The 17534-nt window shown below is 37.7% G+C and overlaps 1 protein-coding gene across 1 annotated transcript in view; it reads left to right on the top strand.

Annotated features, from left to right (window-relative positions):
* Window positions 1-17534, top strand: part of MIPEP (mitochondrial intermediate peptidase) — a gene marked incomplete at both ends in the record, with an annotated part of 66947 nt that overhangs the window by 24733 nt on the left and 24680 nt on the right. Inside the window, 5 exons of the mRNA XM_079549578.1 lie at window positions 1920-2073; window positions 2986-3063; window positions 3513-3717; window positions 6544-6653; window positions 13512-13586. Coding sequence (XP_079405704.1) covers window positions 1920-2073; window positions 2986-3063; window positions 3513-3717; window positions 6544-6653; window positions 13512-13586 — 622 coding nt within the window. The remainder of the gene's footprint in view (window positions 1-1919; window positions 2074-2985; window positions 3064-3512; window positions 3718-6543; window positions 6654-13511; window positions 13587-17534) is intronic.

Below are 17534 nucleotides of genomic sequence, written 5' to 3'. Positions count from 1 at the left end.
CTGTGCACAGTCAGCATAGTTCTGGCAGGGCTAATGGAAATGAGCTCTGTGTGTAAAGCAGTATCTTCTGTTCTTTACTGATCTGTAACTTATTACAGGAAATTTAACTTACCTGTTCTGCTTTCTTCTAGAGTTGTACTTCTTGTCTTTTTTCCTAACAGTCTAAAGCAGCTTGTTTTTGTTCTTTTGGTATAAATGCTCTTTCTTGAGTAAGGAGGAAAATGCCCGTATTGCAGCATCCAGAGTGTAAGTGTTGCTATACATCTTGAAGAAGTTATGTCACTATAGTAGAGTCAAAATCTACTTTCTTTTATGTGTTCTGATATAACTAAAAATACATTGAAATACATCAGCTTTAGCTTCTTGCACTTGTAGTTTGATAATAAGCAAAATCCTGTAACCAAGCATACCTGTATTTTCAGCAGATGTTGCCATAGCACTTCCATCATGTTGCTATAGCATGGGATAAAGGTAATATAAAGGATGGTGGAAGAATAAAACAAAATACAATGATATATTCAAGAACAAGTGCAGTGGTTTAGAGAGCTAATCCCACCCTGCTGTGCATCCCAGCGTATTGAAGCTGTCTGCTGAATTGGAGCTGCAGTTGTAAGCATCATGTTGGCAAATGCAGCATCCCAAGTGGGATTGGTTCATAGAGCTTTTCTTTTGTGTGATGGGTGGGAGAGAAGTAAGGGTAAACAAATGGGTAGGGACTGGCTGACTCTTTCCCAGCTTATCTCTGACTAAGCCTTTTGATCATAGGCCGTAAAATAGTGTGGTTTTAATGTTTGGTGTTCAGCTATTGTAGCCTAGCTGATGGATGTTTAAATTTCAATGGCTAGTTACCATGTCATTAAGAAGCAAAAGCACTAGGGTGTGAAAGAAGAAAGGATATAGGAGGGATTGTGATTCTCTAGAGGTAAGAGAACAGTCTTTACTCAGAGACCCCAGAAAGCCTAACATTTGGACTTCCTATGTGAATTGAGAGAGCAGGAACATTGTCGTCGGTTGGAGTGCATGCATGATTGCAAGCAGATTCTTGTTCTGATTTTGTTACAGCTGAATGACTGAGCAGTTTTTTGTGATGGATTTGCAGGTTGTTTAATTTTTAGGGTCAGAGTCTTAGGAAGTTTGTGCCCAAGTATCAGTTGCATACACTCTAAGCTACTTCTGTAGTTGTTTTTCTTTCTTTCTTGGTTTATTGTATGCATGCATACACACTGTGTTTTCTCCCAACATGTGTATTTTGTACTACAGTGTCTTGAAAATACCAGGTTGTTTGATGTTAGCCTCAGGAAGCGTGGCCAAGTTTGAACTCCAAGCCACGCATTAAAATCTTCTTATCTTCACATGGCTTCAAACTGTGAGAGTTTCTGCATGGTTCAGAAAGTCCCTGGAGCTTGAGGTGTGATCTACATGTGGAGGGTGACTGAATCTCCCTGGTGTTCCTGTTTCTCCACTGGAAGACAAGCCTGTAGAGTCAGCACTTACTGGTTGTTTTTCTGCCCTCGCCAAGTACTTGGCCTACACCGCAGTCAAAGCCAGAGCCATTTTCTGGTCAGTAGCTTGGCACAGCCTGGGCATGGGAATGGCACCTGAGTGCCAGTGGCCTCCCATGGATCCTAAGATACAGCCTGACCACCCATGACTTTGCCAGACTCAGTCTGTGCTACGTTCTCTCCACACCTCTGAAAATCAGTCCGCATTTGCTGAATTTGGTGTTCCAAACTGAATATATAAAGAAGTTATTGTGACGCACTGTGCCGTACCTCATTTGTGACTTAGTTTTGCTTTGAGAAATAAAGCCAGGCATAAAACGGCCTTGTGAGGTTTATCTGGTTTATTTTGTCACAACCTATGACTTAGAGGTGAAAACTACAGCTCAGTTCAATCACTGGAACTGTTTTGGGTCTTAGGTACAACATTGATCCTGGCTTGTACTGTCCATTCTTCTCTCTTGGGGCCTGCATGGAAGGTTTGAATTCTTTGTTCAGTCAGCTCCTAGGAATCTCCCTTTATGCTGAACAAACACAGAGAGGAGAGGTTTGGTCTGAAGATGTTCGAAAGCTGGTAAGTGTTCAACTTCCCAGCATCTGAATTAGACAAGAGCCTTTAAAAGCTGTGAATGAGTTCTTGAGTTACTTGGTTATCTATCAGAAGCAAACACTGACTGTCTAATTTTACTTGAAGATAGAATTCTGGGGCTTCCTGCTCTCAGTGCCTTTTGCATGGTTGCTATTTAATTGTCTTTGAAATATATCTATGTGCAAAGATTGCCTGAATCAGAATCAGTTTCTCAGTTCAGAAGTGACTTATATTACCTTTTTGTAGTCTCTGAATGTGTTCTTCTATTTTTTTTATTTTTAATTTGTAGGTGACTATAGATAATTGGAATGTTATATGTGTGTATGCTAACAGTCATTTGTCTTTTCCTAATGCTTATTCTATGTCATCTTTACAGTTACATTAATGTTTAATATTGGTAAATACCAATTTTCTGCCCTCTTTTTGGTGGACGATGGAAATAAGAACTTGTGCAATAACTTATTCATCAGTTCCCATATTCTTTTGTTGTCTTTGCTCCCTATATCGACTACCAAATCTTCACTTCTCTCCCACCACTTAGTTTCGTTGAGAACGGCTGTTCTTTATATCCAGTGGGTCAATTACCCTTCCTTATTTTTATTTTAATTGTAAATCAACTTCTGTCACTGTTGACTTTTCAGAAGTCATTTAGGGGCTACAGGCAGTATTACTTCTAATTCTGACTAATTATTTTTGAGTAAGATACAGAAATGGCTCCAGTTTGAAGGACAAACTCTAACTCTTATTTATAACCTTGTTTACCAATGGATTTTACACGAGTCATTCCTGATTTATTTATCGTTTATACATTCTAAGTCTTTGGGTTAGAGTAGTATGACTTCAGTTTACAAATCTCATCAGTGCTTTCATTATGGATATTATGCTTCTTTTCATCAGGCTGTTGTTCATGAAAATGAAGGTTTGCTAGGATACATCTACTGTGACTTCTTTCAACGACCTGATAAACCACATCAGGTAATCTTTTATGGTCCAATTTTAGCTTGGATTTGACTAATGAGCATAGAGTTAGGGCCATTTGTGTTCGATCTTACTAAAAGATATCCAAGTAAATGTAAACACAAACGGTCTCTAATTTGAAATGTGGTTTCAGTTAAAATACTTCTGTGAGTAACTTTTCATTTGAGAGATGCCACCTGAAAAGCTGAACTCAGACTCTTTGTACTGCAGAATGCCAGGCACTATGAAATCTCTTAGAAATCTGTTTAGAGAAATGGGAGATTTTTAAACACCTACTTTCTGATCTAATATTCAGAAATGAAAACCATTTGAAATTTTAGTATCTGCTAAAGATGAAAAATTAAGATGTAAAATATTTAAAATTTAAAATTCAACCTCGATTATTGTTCTAGTGTCATCGATATAATGACATTTCCTGTCCATATATCTCCTTTTGTCTTTGAAAGGATTGTCACTTCACAGTTCGTGGAGGCAGGCTAAGGGAAAATGGAGAGTACCAGCTGCCTGTAGTTGTTCTTATGCTTAGCCTACCGCCTTCAACAAGGAATGCACCAACGCTACTAAGTCCTGGCATGATGGAGAACCTCTTCCATGAGATGGGGCACGCTATGCATTCTATGCTGGGACGGACTCGATACCAACATGTCACTGGTAAGCAGTTTAGAATAGTGAGTTTTTTAATTTTAGTTACATGTTTAATCAGATGATTGGAGAGGACATTTATTTATTCATACATATTTTTTAAAAAAACTACCAATTACAAAACAAATGAAATTGTAGTTTCCTTATCTGAAGGATTATTTTACGCTTTATCATGTTTATACTACGCAACTGGTACTGAGGGAAGTCTATGTTAAAGTTTAGTGTTATGGTGTACCTCTGGAACAGGTTGCCCAGCCAGGTTTTGAATGCCCCCTCACTGAAAGCATTCAAGGCCAGGCTGGATGGGTCTTTGAGCAGCCTGGTCTGGTGGGAGGTGTCCCTGTCTACAGAAGGGAGTTGGAACTACAAGATCTTTAAGGTCTCTTGCAACCCAAACAATTCCGTGATTCTGTGATCAAATACTTTGTACTCAAAGACAAAGTGCTCTTTCTAAAGTCTTCCAGTTGAAGCTGAAATAGGCCAAACTATTTGTAAGTATGTTATTACTGGACATTGTAAAGGCAAAAAAAAAAAAAAAGTGTACTCTTTCAATGTAAAGTTTGAGTACCTCTCGAGGCAGTTAACTGCTCTCCCGCAGCCCTTCCACACACCTGGCCTCACTCTTGCAGATCTGTAGGGGTAAATGCATACCCAAAGTAGCCGCTTTAGTGAGGTTCTCCATTTGTGGTGAATCGCGTGCATAATCATGTCAAGAAGACTTGAAGGGGCAGGAAATCGCTCATTTTGAGGCTTGGGCTTTTTGTGAGCTTGTGTAGGGTTTCAGAATTGCCTTAGGCAGTCCTGCTTCCTAAGGGGCTTCAATTCATAGCTAGCATTGCAAAAGCAGCATCAGAGGTCGGTTGTGTTGTTTCTCCAGAGAACAATTTTTTAGTGTTTGGAATGTGTGACAGTCAGATGGTTCATCCCAGTGATGTCTGTTAGAGGCCGACTGCTCTCATGAGACACCACAGTGGCAAAGAGTGGAAAAAAGATGATTGCAAGCTATTGCAAGAACAAAAATGTTTTAAATTCAAGTAAAGATGCATCGAGTTGTTTAAACCTTTCTTACTCCTCCCTTTCTTTTCTGATTAGTATTCCCAAATATTCAGGAGCCTATTCTGCTGCTGCTGAGCCCCAGACTCACATAATGCTGTACATTTATGACTTAAGATATGCTTTCTTTTAAGCTAATATGTAATTTTAATACATGGAAGATTTTTTTTTAACCTAGCTTGTATTTCATTTTAATTTCCCCATGCAATAGAGAATGCCTGCAGTTGTTTCATAGAAGAACTCAATTACCCTTTCTGACTTTCAGATAATCTAATTGTTTAGGTTTCTTTTTAATGGTTATAGAAAGATTTATATGATTTTATTAAGAAATATTGAGAAAGCATATACAGGCTAGAAGGATGTTAGGGTAGTTCTATAGGCATTTGTTTTGAGACCAGCCTCAGTTAAGACTATTTCCTCATGATTTTCAAACAAATAAAAGACAGTGCTAATGAAATGTAATGGCACAAAAGGATTGGGATATTGTATTAGGGGAGCTGGATGACTGAATATCGCACTGTTAGAAGTAAATTGTAATTCAGAATGACACAATGCAAGTCATTTGTTTAAAGAATGCAAAAAGAATTTCTGTTTCAGATGTTTAAACAGTGAAGTGAAGGATAGCTGTTGTAAGTGCTAATGGAGAATTGCAAGTAGCTGGTGTCTGTGAAAGGCCAAATGTGATTTGAAAGTGTTTCTGTCGGAATTAAGTATTTGATAGATGAAGAAAGATGTAGATGAAACCTTGTGCAGTGCTGGAGCATAGTTTCATGTCTCTGGTCTGAAGATGAATTCAAAATGGAGCAGCTACAGAGAAGAGATGTAGGATATTGTTTTTCTTAATTTAGGAGGTAAAAGCCAGTCTGGGAAATGCAGTTAATACTAAAGAACGGTATTGGTCGGTAAATATAAACAAATTGTGAATTCAGTTAAAAATTAGAGAAAGATTGGTAAAAACTAAATGAGTGGTTTAGCAAAAAATAGGCTTCAGGAAGGAATAGCAAAGCAAAAGACATTACATTTAAGACTAGATTTGAATGTTGGCATTGCCTCTAGCACATGGGGATAGATGTGATGACCCGGTAGGTTTGTTATTCAAACAGCAGCTTCGTGCACCCCTACATTTAATTTAGAAATCAGAAATTGGTTTGGTGATGTATTATATACTTCTTAATAACTTTGATTGTGTGAGATGCTGGTAAAGGTTAGAGTAAAGAAGATTTTGGATAAAATGCTTTTTGAAGGTACTAACTGCAGAGACACTACCTCTGCATTTATTCAGAACATGTCTTCAATCTGCAAGAGTTTTCCTTGGATGAATGACTTTGTGTTGTAAAATAAGGCTAATATAAAGCATAAGTAAGCTCAGCAAACTGATGGAAGGTAAAAATTGTAATTGTGAATGGGATTAAAGCAGTGTTTTATTTACATGGTAGTTTGATTTAGGTTTAGAACACTTAAATAGATTCCATGTTTCATGTAGGGCCAGTTTGGCTGCAGTCTGGTTTAGTTTAAAAAGGGTGTGATCCAGAGCTTTATAAGGTGCCTCACCCAGCTGTTCAAATATTTTGTTTTACTTTGTGATTTATAGTAAAATGTGTAGGATTATAATGAAGCTTTTCTGGCAGTATGTACAATAAAGCTATGGAAAGGAAAGAAATGAAAGAACATTAAAGTTCACTGAAAGGCCAAACAGAAAATTGCAAAGCTTTTTGGAAAGAGTTAACTGTTCGTGTTAATAGAAATGGCAGATGCTAATGTGTTCAATTATTCTACCTTTAGGAACCAGATGTCCTACTGATTTTGCTGAAGTTCCCTCTATTCTGATGGAGTACTTTGCGAATGACTATCGAGTGGTTAACCAATTCGCAAGGCATTATAAAACTGGACAGGTAGGGAAAACATGTAAATTATTGAAAATAGGAATAAATGTCACATTTTTGTTTGTTAGTACTGTTAAATAGAAACAAAAAGAGATGATAACCTAATGTAATGTTATAATTTTAATTAATCAGAAGAAAAAGTTTGTATTCTTATTGCAGAAAAGCTGAAAGTAATCTGTTAAATAATAACAGATCCTAAAATCTAATGTTCTGTTAAAATAGTTAAAATTTTCCATCTCTTTTTCCTACAAAGGTTGCATTGTTTCTGCATTACACAAACCTAGTCTTGTAGGTAAAGTTTTGTCTGTTGTTTTAATTTAATTACAGGTAAGTTATGACAGAAGTAGTCATTCCACATCAAACTGTCTAAAGTCTGTTTTAAAATAAAGCTTAGATAACAAGTCATGAAGATAAATGGAGATGATCTGCAGTGTTTAAAGGCTCTCATTTTTAACACAGTGAAGGTTAGTGGTTGAAAGGTTTTGTGATGAAATGGGAACTGCTTAATTTTAGATATGATACATGTAGATTTTGGCAGTCAGGAATCTCTGCATTAAAACTGCAGTCCTTTTTGCATAAAGCTATTCTATGCAAGTTTAATTTAAGCATCTGCTTTTAACATAAAATGTATAAAATATTGCTGTCTGGGACAGTGACTTTCAGTGGTTGCTTAATTATTCATGCATGCCACCATGATGTGATTTAGATTTGTACAACCATTTCAGAGATACAAACCAGAAAAGAATAAGCAAAGATGTTTTTACTGTTCTTTTGACTGAGGCTAGTTCCAGAGATGAAAATATACTCAGATGTGACGATGGAATAGATTACTTACCAATGGAAAAACAAGAAAGCCTTTTACGTTGTGTAGTATTAAGATTCATTTAAGTTTTATCCAGTACTAAGCATTCAGTATGTTTCTCGGTAATGGAAGTGGGATTATGTTTGCCTCTGCTGTAACAGCTAATTAGAAAAATAGGTTGCATAATGTCTATTTCAATAACTGTAATGTCAGAAATCAGTTCCGCAGGTCTCCTTAACACCTAGAATTGAAAGTACTCAGTTCAGGAGTGTGCATCGCTTGTATGTTTGAATCCACACAGCAAATTGCTGCTTCCTGGTGTCCACTCTACAGTTCAGGTAGTGCTGAAACATTGTGGAGCAAATCCAATTGCATATGAATTCAGACAGTGATCTTAAATAGAACATCTGAAAGAGATTTATGGAACATTTTTTATGGCTCTGCCTTTCCAAAATGGCTTGACAAAACTAAACCATGTTTAGTTGCAGTGCAAATTGTAGAACCAAGCACAGTGTGCCATTTGGCATTTTCAAAAAAAAAAATCTTCTCTTTATTGGTGGTAAAATCTTGCCCTTTCAGAGTTTTCATGTTGACATTTAGTCTTGAAGAGTGACAAGAATGGATTTTGCTGGAAGATGAGTACAGGAGTCTGTAACTGCTGTTTTAGAGTGTATTTTTAAATCATTACCCAACTTACATAAATCTGCTTTTGCTTATGTTGGTCATCTAAGCTGAGCTAAGAATCTGATACTGGATTTCTGTGTCTGTCATTTAAATACAAACAGATTGAAGTCATTTTTCTGTTCTTGAAACTCAGAATTACTTTTATCCATTGTGTATATCTTTCAAAACTACTTGGAATAGAAGAATCCTGCTCTCCTATGTTTACAACTGTGTAGAAAACCATTTGAATTTTACTTTTACTATGTTTGTTCCCTGCCTTTTTTTTTTTTTTTTTTTTTTTTTTGTATGTACGAATGCAGATGTTAAAATATTTTTTTCTCTAGGTTTTCAGTTACTTGAAAGGAAAAAATAGCCCATTTTACCCTTTTTCCAGGAGGGAGTAAGGTGTGGGTAAAACAGTTTAAATGTGAAATTTGTGAAGCCGTTTCATCCAAATGTTCTTACAAACAAGAACACCTAGTTTCTTATCAATGAAGAGACTGAGCTTTTCTGTACCAGAAACAGCACTACCATAGCTTTACTGGGTGTTGACAAAAGGAGGGTTTTTGACTGACCTGATTAATTGATGCAGCATTGCAGAAAATTTGAAAAATTGTGGTGAATTGCTGCATTTATGCTGTAGTTTTTGCATATATGTATTGAATTAGGTGATGACATTTTTAACACTCCTACTAGAGATAATTATGTCAGAATGACTTTCAAACAGAATCTCAGCTTCTGATGGCCTTTGCCATGTGAGCAAATTGTAGAAAGACTGGTCCTGCCTCAGCTGCAGTTCTTACTGAGGAGGGAAAAGGTGCGTGCACTATTTTGATTGTAAAGCACGCAGGCAGTTGAAAACTGTTCTTTTAAAGTAGTGTTGCAGAAAGAAAGGATGTAGTGGACAGGCTTTCAAAGATGTTAATATATTATGTGTATATGTACACGGATCTTGAGGATATGATCCAAAGTCCGTTGAAGGAAAGCCTGTTTCTTCTTTGTGTGCATTTTGGATAGTTCTGCTGCTGCGTACTGAGGAGCTCAAAAGCTTGCAAATTCTAATGGCAAAAGGAGCGAGTCTTGTGAATTTAGTTCAAAAAGCTGGCCAGCACTAAAATATTTTTCCCGGATAACTGAAAATGGAAAAATCCCAAGGAACAAAAAAACAACAAGGGAATAGGGAAAACTGTATTAATTAGTTACTCAAGCTGAATTATTCAGGTAAGCTCACTAAGTCAAGCCATATCGAAGTGTAGTTGTTGCAATGTTAAGCAGACAATCTGGTGAATGTGTACCATTCTGTATCACAGTGTTTAATTTTGTTTGTTACATGTACAGATATGTGGTAGGTCTGTTGAGCTAAATCATTTTAAGCTTGTGTGTCTTTGGAGGCTCTCTTGAACAAAGGCCAGTATTTCAGCTGTTCAAATTTGAACCGACTTCATTTTTCACAGAGATGGAATTACAAAGGCAGTATTGTGCTATCATGATTACAGAAAGAATCCCACAGATAGTAAACAGTCCTAACGTGCCCCTGTTACAGCAGTAAGGAGTTAAGCCTGCTTTGAGAATTTGGAACACAGGGAATTTTGTTCTTTTAGCCACCATTGCAAACAGGCTAAAAAATCCGTGCCAAGATCTGAAGGTTATTTAATCTAAAAGGATGGAAAAATGGAACCCAAAGTAAAGCATGTAATATTTAAATTTGAAAAATGCAACAATTATTCCATTAAAATAACCAAAGCTCACTGAGGTCTTTCTTTTAGAATGAGGATGACAATTTGATTTTATCAGATAGCTCATCTTTCAGAATAGGTAAAATAATACCACTGATGCATTTTTTTCTTCAATCAGCTACTCATTAAGAGGCTCTATGAGGCTGTAACAGAGTATGGAGAAAAGGTTTCTATTGCCTGACACAGTTCGTCATCCTTAGTATAATTAAGACTTCAGTGTATCCATATGCCTGACATTTGCAGAAATAAGCTTTGAAGCTGTGGTCTTTCAGAAACTCTCTGGAGTTTAATTTTAGTTCACTGAAATGTTGAATTTTAAACTCCCAGAGGAATAAATTCAAGTTCTTGAATTTAATCTAATTTTTGCCAGGCAAATTCTTCTTCACTTGTGAATTATGATCAGACCATAATCTTTGAGCCTGATCATTAGCACTTACTGGTGTAAACGAAGAAACATTTCTGTCTTTCATTTATAGCTTTAGCACTGATTGATTTCAACAAAAGAACATTTATACTTTTCTCACATCCTTTTTTTCAATAGGTATTGTCAAAAGAGTTATTTGTGATTTCCTGTTAATTTTAATCTGCTTAAGCAGTAGAGCTTGCTCTCTCCAGGGCAGAGATGATCTGCATTGTTTGCTTGATATTCATATGGCTGTAAAACAGATGAAAGATTTCCTGGAGGTTCTTGGCATTACCTCTATTTCAGTGGATCTCTTGCAGGTGCTGCTAAGCCATCCTCTGTGGAAAGTGACCTGGGCAGCTTTGAATGTTCCTTTTAGTTATGACCCTGGAATCTCTAAAGAGCATTTCTGTCTTTCCCTTCAGGACTTCGGTCTAGAATATGACATAAGCAGAACAGAAGGAAGAAAGGGATGAATGCAGAGGCTGCCTTTTCAGCAGTCATCCTTGAGGTCAAGCTATTTGCCATAGAGTGATTTTTTTGATTTGATGGAGAGACTGTAAGAAATGCTCAGCTCTGAGCTGGGAATCAGAGCTGCTACAGTTGTTTCTTTGGCTGGGTCTCCCAGGAAGCATGCGGTGTTTGTCCGTGTCGCCAAACCTGGCTGCTCTGCCCCAGTGAACAGGGAACTTGAATTTCCCAAATCATGAAGATCTGTGTGATTGTGGTTTACCAAAATGTCAATTAGCAAAGTCTTAAGTGTTTTGTTTTTTTTTTTTTCCTATTTATTTCATGTACCAGATGAAAGCCTGTACACTTAACTTCCTCTTACCATTATTTAATGTAGCTGAAATACGAAGTTGAAAATCCATTATGGTGAGGAGCTGGTTTGATGCTACTGGTGGGAATGCTCTTGGCCTTAACACTCTTAAATTCTAACTGTGCAAAATACACGTATTTGCTATTGCCAAGTTTTTGGAAGTTTAGCTTTTTCACACTGAAGAATTACAATCAATGAATTCCTGTACAGTTTTCTCATGCTTTACTATATAAAAAATACAAATGCTTCTCAAAGAAATTAGTTTTGTTTAATTTCACACTGTACTACTTCACTAGGAAGTGAACACCTCCAGAGATTTGGTGCTTAATAATGAAATACATTCAAAATTGTTTAGTTTTCCTTACACAGTGGCTTCTCCCACGACAGCTGAAACTGTGTTATTGCAAACTCGTGTGTGCTTTAGTAGTAGGATGAAGAGTCATTGAAGCGCTTGCCTCCCTTGGCTTATGTAGAAGGATAAGACAACACATGTCCGTAGAACCAGGAGAATTGCCCAGGCGTAACATTTACTGCCATTTCCATTATTCTGTTGCTTCTTGCTTTAATAAGTTTTCTACATCGTTAAATATCAACTCTTTGAAAGGGTTGATAACTGCAGGACAAGGGGAAATGGTTTTAAGTTGAGGGTGGGAAGATTTAGGTCAGATGTCAGGGGGAAATTCTTTATAGAGAGAGTGGTGCTGGAACAGGCTGTCCAGAGAGGCTGTGGATGCCCCGTCCCTGGAGGTGTTCAAGGCCAGATTGGATGGGGCCCTGGGCAGCCTGGTCTGGTATTAAATGGGGAGGTTGGTGGCCCTGCATGTGGCAGGGGGGTTGGAGCTTCATGATCCTTGAGGTCCCTTCCAGCCCTCGCCATTCTGTGATTCTGTGAAATAATATTTTGAACAATTCTAAATCCAGTGTGGAATGTCAAGATATTCAGCAACTAACATCTTTATTACAGCCTGTTTACTCTTGTTTTGGCAGTCCAAAATCTTAGTGTGATCCGAAAGTCGATTAATATATTTGGGAAGGGTAAATGCTGACCTAACATGGATACATTGTAGGATAGACTTTATGTTCATTGGTTCATTTCTGTGTGCTGAAATTTAACAGCTGCACATATTTATGACAGGCAAAATAGTGGGTGTTGTTCTATCCCATTCTTGACCCAGCTAACATTTGTCTTGGAGAAGAGGTTACGAGCCTTGGCAAGTTATTGCATGAAACAGCTGTGCAATTTGAGAGTTTCCCTTATCTCCTTTAACTTCCAGATTCCACAGAGTTAATTGATAATGTTTTCTTCACCTACATGTTACTTCCCCAGAGTTAGTTTTTTCTTCTATGAACATTAACACCGTTTGTCTTGAAGTAATATCATTTTCACAGTCTGAACATAACAGCTCTGCCATCGATATCTGTAAACTTTGATGTATTATTTCTTAAACTCTTCAACACGGTGTACAATTGTAGGTATGCTTTTACAGTTCAGTGTAATACCAAACATCTTTAATACATTATACAACATGTAATAACTTTTAAAATATTTCAGCAAGGGCACAGTCATTTTAGCCATATTTAACGTGTTTGTTAATAAAACTGCTGGCAAAAAAGAGAAAATGCTTACTAAGCAAAACGTCTGTTGAAAAGCTTCAGAAGCAGTGGAAGAAGTCTGAGGTCAAGCATTCATATACAGATATTATTAATATCTGTATATTCTTAATATCTGTATATCTCTGTATATCTATACAGATATTCTTAGTCTTTGGATGCATTTATAAATATCTGGATAGAAAGTCAAGAGGAGTTTGCTTAATGACTTGAAAAATGTCCCGACTTTCAGACTGTGATGGCATGGATAATTTTTACTGCCACAGGTGTGGAATAAGTTCAACTTTGTTAAAAATTTCAAGGGATGAATACTGACTAATCAATGTGACCAGACATATCTTTGCAGGTAAGGGTAAAAGGCCACATGCTGTCCCATTTGATCATATAAAAACTCTGCTGGCTCTGTGGAAGTTAAGAAAGTCTGAACGAGCTACGCTCAAAGACAGTGGGAGAATCTATTGTAATATCTACTTTGAGGATTAGTCAGGATGACCTGTGGGGACTTGATCTGCCCAATCCATTGTTCTTTATTTCTAAAGATAGTCGTATATTTTTAACAGGCATCTAAGAGAACATGGGAACATTTCATAGAAGAACAAACACTGGGATTTGATTGCTATGTAAATTATTGCTGATATCTCAGTTTCCCATTTCATGCTTTAGCAAATGAGATTTCCTTCCTCATTTTTAATTCCTCAATGCAATGCATTTCAAAGATGTTTTTAGTATTGCCAAGTCCTTTTTTCCTCTCTCAGTCTCTTTTAATAGTAAGTGCACTATTAACAAATTTACAACAATTCCAAATGTGTTCTGATTTTTTTTTCTTTTAAAGCCACTACCAAAAAACATGGTGTCAAGACTGTGTGAATCCAAAAAGGTGTGTGCTGCAGCTGATATGCAACTCCAGGTATTGTCTTTGTGTTCTAATGGGACACATTTTCTATATAGAAAACATGCAGAAAGTATTTTAACTTTTCCTAACATTTTAATGTAGATATCTTACCTAGATGTGTAAAAATTAGTGAAAAGGATTTCATTTTGATACTCATTTTCATGCTTGTTTTCATTAACATATTCTATGATCAGAGGTCTGGAGTGCATCCCTTATGAAGACAGGCTGAGGGAGCTGGCCTGGAGAAGAGAAGGCTGCAGGGTGACCTCATAGTGGCCTTCCAGTATTTAAAAGGGGATTACAAACAGGAAGGGAATCAACGTTTTTACTCGGGTAGGTAGTGATAGGACAACTGGGAATGGTTTTAAGCTCAAGGAGAGAAGGTTTAGATTAGATGTCGGGGGAAGTTGTTCACAGAGAGGTGGTGAATTGCTGGCACAGGCTGCCCAGAGAGGCTGTGGATGCCCCATCCCTGGATGTGTTCAAGCCCAAGTTGGAGGGGCTCTGGGCAACGTGGTCTAGTACCAGATCTGGAGGTTGGTTGCTCTGCGTGTGTCAGGAGGACTGGAACTTGATGATTGTTAGGGTCCCTTCCAATCCAAGCCATTCTGTGATTCTTTGATTCTAAAACTAAATGTATAAATGTAAAGGAAAACATCTTGAAAACCACAGCTTTCAAAGAGGACCAAAGTACCAGCGTTTCCAGATGTGGTTTACAATTGTGTTCCTAAATTCACAAAATCATTCAGGGAGAGCTCTTTGCAGTAGAAAAAGTATTGTGTGCCTTTGGATCGTTAAATGAGAATGAGAGATAAACCTTAGTCAAATTATCTTGTTTCTGCAGGTCCACTATGAAAGTGACAACTTGCTGCTAAAAGAGAACTTGTTACCAAAATTGGTGACTGAGCTGCAGCTGTACAACTTCCCTCTCTCAGTGTTTGAGGCAGTAATTAAATCCATATGTCTTTATTTTCTGAGGACAGATGTGATTGATCAGTCATTCTCATAAACACATTTTCACTGTCACTTTTCTTCAAAGAAAGAAAAGAAACTTAGAGTATTATCTTGTCTATATAAATATTTTTTTCCAGTCCTGCTAGGGCAGTTCTCTGTTGTGAACAGTAACATTATAGCATTCAGCCACATTTTTTTTTACAGTGGGAGTTTGGCTGCATTTAGCTGCAAGCTTCTGCTGTGGAATTTTTATAAATTCATTTTCTCCTCTTTTTCTTTCCCCTTAAATCAAAAGCATTTTCTTGCTACAGCTGACCTAGTGCTTAGGTGATGCGACTCTGCTGATGCCTTAATAAAAGATCGCCATTGTTTTTGAAATGAGGAAAGAAACAATTCCAAAGATCATCCCCTTGTAAATTTTCTGTTTGAAAAGTATGCAGATGATCTCAGCGATGTGCACAAGCATGAGTTGTGCTGGTTAACTGAAGTTGATTTAAAAGAAAAACTTGGTTAAATATTTGCACTTTGCTCTTTGCCATAATTTGTAGTGATTTAAAACTGATCAGAATACTTGAGCATGGACCTGTAAATGTAGACATGTCAAATGCATGAATCAAAACCAGACTGTTTCCAGGATATACATGTATTTTTCACTGGTTAAACTTAAACAGGTTTTTGACACGTGCTTTCAGTGTGGTGCTGGTTTTCGCTGGCCAATGTTGACTGTGCAGGCAGTGTGAGCCTGGAGGGTACTACCTGAAGCTATTCTGAGCCCTCTCAGCAGGTCTGATTTTGAAATGCACATTTTTCACTCTGGAAGAGTCTCATGTAGAGATAGCTGAGAATCCAGGAAGAGTGTGGTCAAGAATATGTTTAATTTGCGTAGGAGTTTTTGGAGGAGAAAGCAATTCTGGATCAAAAGAAAATTTATGCTGAGAACGCTTAATGGAGGACCTCTGTACATAAAGTCCACCAGCATCAAGTAATTTGCCAGTGTACAGTCTGTTAATCATCAAAGTGATGGAACAAGTACTTCCACATGCATTCTTTTATTCTGTGTCCATACCACACTCGATATGCCCATCAATTACAGGTGGCCCAGAGAGCTTGTGGATGCCCCATCCCTGCAGGCATTCAAGGCCAGACTAGATGTGGCTCTGGGCAGCCTGGTCTAGTGGTTGGCGACATTGCACAAATAGCAGGGGGTTGAAACTAGATGATCTTTGACCAGACCATTGTATGATTCTGTGAAATGGATTTATTTTCAACTTTTAATATATTTTTGCTATAACACTGTCAGGGTTTGAGACCAAATAAACCACGTTGGGGCAATAAGGATAACAAGAATAACTGTCTGTCACAGGTACATGAACAAATGACACAATGTTCCTGTCCTGCAGCAGGGGAGGTGGCACACTCCATGATGGTGGGGATCACCACTGTAGTGATCTCATGGGCTAAGCTGTGCGATCTCCCTGCTGCTGTTAGCCCTCAGGGGCATCTTCCCCCTCCTGTGAGGCTGCTGCTACCTCTGTCCTCGGGTAACTCCAGCCCTGTAGATTTAGAAGCAGGGAGAGAAAACCCAGCTCTTTTGGAATCAAATTCCTGTGGTGCCTGGTAAGTGACTGGTGCTGGCAGTGACACAGCGATTAAGCAGGCTGTTTGCCCTCAAATTGCTCATGTAACTACAGTTCAGCCAGTCTCAACCCCTGCCAAACTACCACAATGCCACACAGAATAATATTAGTCATTTCCTACTTTCAGCACCGTATTTTTGGAGTTTCCAATTATAATGTCTGCAGAAGTATGCACTCATTAAAAAAAAAAAAAAAAAAAAAAAGATTGGCTGGCCATTTTCTTTATTAATTAAGAAAAAATGTTCCGGAGAGGTTGGTTGCGTGGCAAATATAAAGTTCACACATTCCTTTGTATAACCATTGTTACTATTGTTAATGTAAAAATATAATAACCGATTGAATAAAAATGTATTTTAATCTGTAGATGCCCAAGTATGTATATAGCACTAAATATGTGGTCTAAAAAGACTGCGATTAATGACTATGCCTTTTTTGCAGGCTTTGCAGTGAGTATATTCTGTATTGATGACCAGATGCTTTGCAGGATTTGACCTTTAAAAGAATTCAAAATGCTTGCAAATTTTTGCAGCAGGAGGAAAAATGCCTAAAGGTCCTTTTGTTGTCCTTTCAGAAAATAAGTCTATTGTCATGGGACAATAAGAAATAACACTAGTTTTTTTTCATTATAAAATCTCTCTGTTTTCTTCCAGCTCATGTAATCACTTAGTCAGGAGAAAAGATACAGGAATCTCTATGTTCAGAAAGCCTTTGCCATACAGCATCTTTCAGTCAGCAGTAACTTCACTGGAAGATCCGTAACTATTTACATATGAATAGTAATTAAGTGGACAGGGAGTGAGAAAGAAGTGCAGAATTGAGTTAAGCTGATACATAATGTCACTGCAGAAAGGAAAGACTGCACGCACATAGATAACTACTTGATGGCCTTTTTATATTTTTAGGTCCTTTGGGAAATGTATTTTACTGCAAGTAGAAATGGTTGTCTAACTGCTGCTTAATGTTAAGTGTTAGCATGCTCCTCAGCTGTATTATCTAAAATCCTGTGGACCTGGGATATGTCTCCTTTTCCCATTTCAAAGGCCTGAGTAAACATGCAGAACTGTGGTTCATAGATGGGAATGCTTATGGATATAAAGTTCATCCAAGTTTATTTTCAGGGATGGATTTTTTTTACAATGCTTTCCAGGTGGCCTGGCTCATAGCTTGCTTCCCACGCTTTACATGTGCCAGGATCAGGGGAAAGCTTATAGCTGGCTTCAGTGACTCATTTCCCTTGCTCTCTAACACTGCATTGTTCTTTAGGCAGGCCATTTCACCGGCCTTCAGCTCCTGTTTCCCCACTTCCTGGCTGTGAGTTGAGGTATTGCTCCAGTTCTCTGACCACAAGCTACTTGACTCCTAATTTTCCTTT

This window comes from Tetrao urogallus, assembly GCF_951394365.1.
Source record: "Tetrao urogallus genome assembly, chromosome: 1".
NCBI classification, from domain to species: Eukaryota; Metazoa; Chordata; class Aves; order Galliformes; family Phasianidae; genus Tetrao; species Tetrao urogallus.
This window is presented reverse-complemented; position numbering and strand designations above follow the sequence as displayed.